Source organism: Triticum urartu, chromosome 2A, assembly GCF_056163025.1.
Source record: "Triticum urartu cultivar PI428250 chromosome 2A, HENAU_Tu73, whole genome shotgun sequence".
NCBI lineage: Eukaryota > Viridiplantae > Streptophyta > Magnoliopsida > Poales > Poaceae > Triticum > Triticum urartu.
Genome location: NC_141874.1, coordinates 446394168 through 446398985, shown reverse-complemented (window position 1 = coordinate 446398985; position 4818 = coordinate 446394168). Strand labels below are relative to the sequence as shown.

The window sequence follows — 4818 nt, the reverse complement described above, 5'->3', positions numbered from 1 at the left end:
AGAAGTAAAAATGCCTCGCGAAAAAATCACGCAAAAAAGTGTGGCTACAAGGACTGGAACTTGCGCCTTGCAGGCACAACACAAGAACAGTTTTCTTAACCACCACACCCGGTAAGCGCCAAGACTACAATGGCCGCGAAAGTTTTAAGAACCAATGTATGCGCTCTATTTATTAGATTTGTGAATTATTTGAAAACAATTTGAACGATCCCTTGTATGCCATATCAAACATTACGTAATAGTCCATGCTACCTTACCTGGTGGTGGTCTACAACAAATTAAACTAGTTCACCATACAGAGAAGCCTTGTTGACAAATCATGTAACATTGCAAAGCAAGCATGGAGTGACATAAACTATCGCTCGGCCGATATAAAATTCAGGCATGGGATTCAGGAAATCCACCAACGGTGTGGCTGCCGCATACCTTGATGAAGCCAATGTCCTTGCGTTGCTGCGGAAACACTGCCTGCAGCACATCAGCCCGTACTTGCGGATCAGGCCATGTGAGTTGCCACAGACACGGCTGCAACAACAAAAACCCAAGCCGCAACTCGTCACAAACTCATCAAATAATACAAGGCACGTAAATCTTGAATCTCAAACACAAGATAAGCGACCAGCTTGCACCGCGGATCTACACGTACATAGAGAAACCGCCTCTTACTACCAATCTAAGACAGGGCACGGTATGTAGGTGCTAGAGAGAGGGGATTATAACCAAACCATGGATCCGGAGCCGTAGTTATTTGGGTGCGAGTTCCAGACATTCGAGTGTCCAATGGAGGCGGCCACCTGCTTCTTTGTCTCCTCGACTGTTAACTCAAAAGTCACTGTAGGCTCTGACAAGAAGTCGTCGTCGTTGTCGTTCTCCTCTTCTAGTAACTGAAAATCCACTGCAAGGTCCTGGAATGGGTACTCGTCGTCCTCCATCTCCTGAGCGTCCTCCATCTCCTCAACAATCGTTCTGGTCTGCTGCGTCTCTTTGGGGCCTGGAACAAAGAACAAACAGGAAGTCTTTAGACAAGAATGGAAAGGAGGTAACTAGGATACATTATGAAGCTTACTAGTATGAATTACTATGAAGCTGACCTGATGCCACGGTGGGTAATGCGTACGGTAGTGGAAGATTGCTATATGGGTACGCCTCATCCAGAATCATGTAACATACCCTCTCGAGCTCCAATGCTTTGGCAGCCAATCAGAAACATGCAATAGTATCATATCCAAATACATGTCTCCCTTCGGAAGAAAAAACTCTGCACATGTCACCTACAGCAATTCTTTTCTCTTCCCGCCATGGTCCGGAAATATCACCTTCACTTTGCCAATAAATGATCTTGCTTGTGTCATAGTCTTGGTACGTTAGAAACATCCCGAGACTGCCTTCATCTGCCTCCACGATACATATGTCTTCATCACAAACTCTGTCCACGGGGGGCCATCAACAGTAGAAAAATCCATTGTCATGGGGTCAAGAACCAGTGTTTCCCATCTATTGATATTAGATATGAAGTAGAAGCGGCCGTGAGCATATTGTGCACGGCAGTGGTTAACCATCCCTGGCAGAGTAAACAAATGGGAGCCAACAAGACCCCTCCAGATTACAGATGGACGGGCTTCCCACTGACAAGTCCAGGAAGAGAAGACATGGGTATCAAAATGGTCTCCTCTCGGCGCCATCCTAATCACTCTGAAGGCTGTCTACCCATCCTTGTCAACAACAGTTTCCGGCATCGGTGGGGCTAAGAAAATGTTTCTTTTGGATGTCACAGCGTCGGTGAGTTTGGGGAGAACCACATACGTGCGGTGCAAGGGGTAGCACACCACGTACTCCTCACCAAACACCTCATTCACTGTGGCGAGGATGACGCGACCCTCGCGGATATCCACGACACCATAGATGATGCTCTCCGTCCTCGGGGGGAAGGAGAAGGAGAAGTCGCAGGCGTTGTCGACGGGCTTGGCTGCCGGCGCGGAGGGGTGCGACGAGATGGCGCGGTGGAAGTCGCCGAATTTGTCGACAAAGCCCAGGAGGGGCGAGGTGTGGCGTTTGCGGTGTTGCCGGCGGAAGTAGCTGTCAGCGATGAGGTCGCGGAAGGACTTGCAGGCGACCGAGGTGCGGCCGAGGTCGGCTGGGTCGGGGAGGCAGAGGAAGATGCTCCCCAGCATCTGCGCCAACAGCTTGTTCATCTCCTGTCCGACCTAGGCTGTCCGGCGTGGAGGATGTGGGGAGGTGGTTGGCGGCGGCGTAGTGTGGTGTTGGGGAGGGGGAATGATTAGAGCACACGTAATTTTAGGGTTTGTGTAGAGTCCTATGGCTGTCTAAATGGGCTCAATACACCTGTTTGGCCCATAAGGAAAACACATTCAATCTCTCTCCGTCTATTTGTGGAGTGCTCCTTTTTATTATTTTTAGAATTTGGAGAGCTCCTGTTTGGCGCCTTAAGCGCCCGAACAGGTAGCTGGCGCCCACGCACCGCACCTCATGGGCCAGCCCACCACGTGCAGTAGAAGGAAAAATGCCTCGCGAAAAAATCACGCAAAAAAGTGTGGCTACAAGGACTGGAACTCGCGCCTTGAAGGCGCAACACAAGAACATTTTTCTTAACCACTACAGCCTGTAAGCGCCACGACTACAATGGCCGCGAAAGTTTTAAGAACCAATTTATGCGCTCTATTTATTAGATTTGTGAATTATTTGAAAACAATTTGGAAAAGTTGATTTTTTAAACAAAAAGAGATCATCAAATTTTGAAAAAAGCTTATGAATTTTAAAAAACAGTTCATTGATGTTTAAAAAAAGTTCATCAAATTTGGAAAAAGTTCATCCATCTTTTTCAAAAGAGTTCATCGGATTTGAAAAAAGTTCATCGATTCTGTGAAAAGGTCATCCAATCTAAATAAAGTTCATCGAATTTGAAAAAGGTTCATTGACTTTGAAACAAAGTTTATCGATTAAAAAAGAGTTCATCAAATCTAAAAAAAGTTCATCGAATTTGAAAAAAGTTTGTTGATTCTAAAAAAAAGTTCATCAAATCTGAAAAAAGTTCATAGAATTTGGAAAATAGTTCATCGATCTTGAAAAAAGTTCATCAATCTTGAAGAAAAGTTTATCAATTTTAAATAAAAAATCATGAATTTGAAGAAAAAAGTTCATGCATTTAGCAGAAATGAAAAAAATCACGAATTTCAAAAGGTTTTGCGAATTTAAGAAAAGTCTTGATTTAAAAAAATAACATATTTCCTTAATGATAATTGAAACTGTCCTATAATCACGGGAGAAGATTCTGGGCGCGAGGAAATCGGGAAGGGATCGTGCGAGAGCAGAAGCGGATCGAGCGGCTCCAGAATCATGTGAATCTGTCGCTAACTTCCAGTCGACTGGAAGTTAGCTTTCTTGATTTGTAAAAAGAAAAGAAACGGAAAAGGAAAGAGAAAGAGAAAAAGGAAGAAAAGCCGGCCAAAACAAATAAGAAAAAAAACAAAAGAAAGAAACCACTGCGTTTTTAACTAAGAATAAAGCCATGCCTAAAGTCATCACTACTGCTATCGTAGTCTCTTGGTTGCCTCTCTCTGTACGTTACCTAGAGATCTCGAGTTTGAAACTAGTTGGGCACATCTTTTTTGAACTTTAATAGAATAGAAAAAAAAGTGAGTGTGGGCTGGCCCAAGGCGGAGAGGGGGGTGTGCGCCGGTTAGGGGATTTCCCTAAATCCGGCGCTTAAGGCGCCCAATAGGATCTAGCCTGGGACGACCAGAGCTGGATCTGGATCGTAGGTTCGAGGATCCGACGGTTGAGGCAGTCAAATCGCTGTGGAGGCTCCTAGCTATCTGCATTATACTGTTTTTTAATAATAGGATTTTTTATTCCTTTTACTTATTTTTCCTCCTTTTTCTCCACCCTCTTTACTGTATTTTTTTCTCTTTAGAAAATATAGTAAATATAGTTGCCATGCAGCTGTAACTCTAGTTAGTAGTTACGCACTCCTAGTGGACATACGTTTCCGCAATAGCCAGCTGGCGTGCTTGCAATTGCAGTTGCGCTCGGTTGAACTGGGATATTGTAGTTGCGCATAGCCGGCGGGCGTGCTATAATTACACATAGATGAGCATGTTGTAATTGTGTGTGACGTGGAAAAAAACACATAAAATAGTCAAACAAAAAGGGAACATCTCCACGAAACTTCATGTAAACTAGATGATGCTTTACCCATTGCTGTGGAAACTTTGTTAAAGAAATGCATAAATAGTTGCTAAAATAATTAAATCTAATGAAAACATATAATCTTGAAAATCAATAAAACATATGTCTAGAAATAAAAAAGAATTGCAACAAAAAATGCCATTTCGAACAAAAATGTGAAGGACGACTAACATGTATGTTACCTAGAGATCTCGAGTTTGAAACTAGTTGCGCGCATCTTTTTTGAACTTTAATAGAATAGGAAAAAAAGTGAGTGTGGGCTGGCCCAAGGCGGAGAGGGGGGGTGCAGTGGTTAGGGGATTTCCCTAAATCTGGCGCTTAAGGCGCCCAATAGGATCTGGCCTGGGACGACCAGAGCTGGATCTGGATCATAGGTTCGAGGATCCGACGGTTGAGGCAGTCAAATCACTGTGGAGGCTCCTAGCTAGCTGCATTATACTGTTTTTTAATAATAGGATTTTTTATTCCTTTCACTTATTTTTCCTCCTTTTTCTCCACCCCCTTTACTCTATTTTTTTCTCTTTAGAAAATATAGTAAATATAGTTGCCATGCAGTTGTAACTCTAGTTAGTAGTTACGCGCTCCTATTGGACATACATTTCCGCAATAGCC

The 4818-nt window shown here is 43.8% G+C and overlaps 1 protein-coding gene across 2 annotated transcripts; it reads right to left on the bottom strand.

The window, feature by feature from the left end:
- Positions 1-209: 209 nt before the first annotated feature.
- On the bottom strand, positions 210-1378 carry LOC147985414 (uncharacterized). 2 transcript variants are annotated; one of them, XM_087544077.1, is made up of 3 exons: positions 1092-1378; positions 721-991; positions 210-525 (listed from the first exon to the last, which is right to left on the bottom strand). In XM_087544077.1, the coding sequence occupies exons 1-3, from the start codon at positions 1159-1161 to the stop codon at positions 318-320; spliced, it is 549 nt and encodes a 182-aa protein (XP_087400203.1). In that variant the 5' UTR covers positions 1162-1378; the 3' UTR covers positions 210-317. The 2 variants fall into 2 exon arrangements, with proteins under 2 accessions (XP_087400203.1, XP_087400204.1); XM_087544078.1 differs by having other exon boundaries at positions 726-991.
- Positions 1379-4818: the final 3440 nt, after the last annotated feature.

Coding starts and splice junctions, on each gene's coding strand:
- LOC147985414 (XM_087544077.1), bottom strand. CDS start 1,161: ATGATTCTGGATGAGGCGTACCCATATAGCAATCTTCCACTACCGTAC. Junction 992..1,091: donor ATTACCCACCGTGGCATCAG/GTCAGCTTCATA, acceptor TCTTTGTTCCAG/GCCCCAAAGAGACGCAGCAG. Junction 526..720: donor GGCTCCGGATCCATGGTTTG/GTTATAATCCCC, acceptor TTGTTGTTGCAG/CCGTGTCTGTGGCAACTCAC.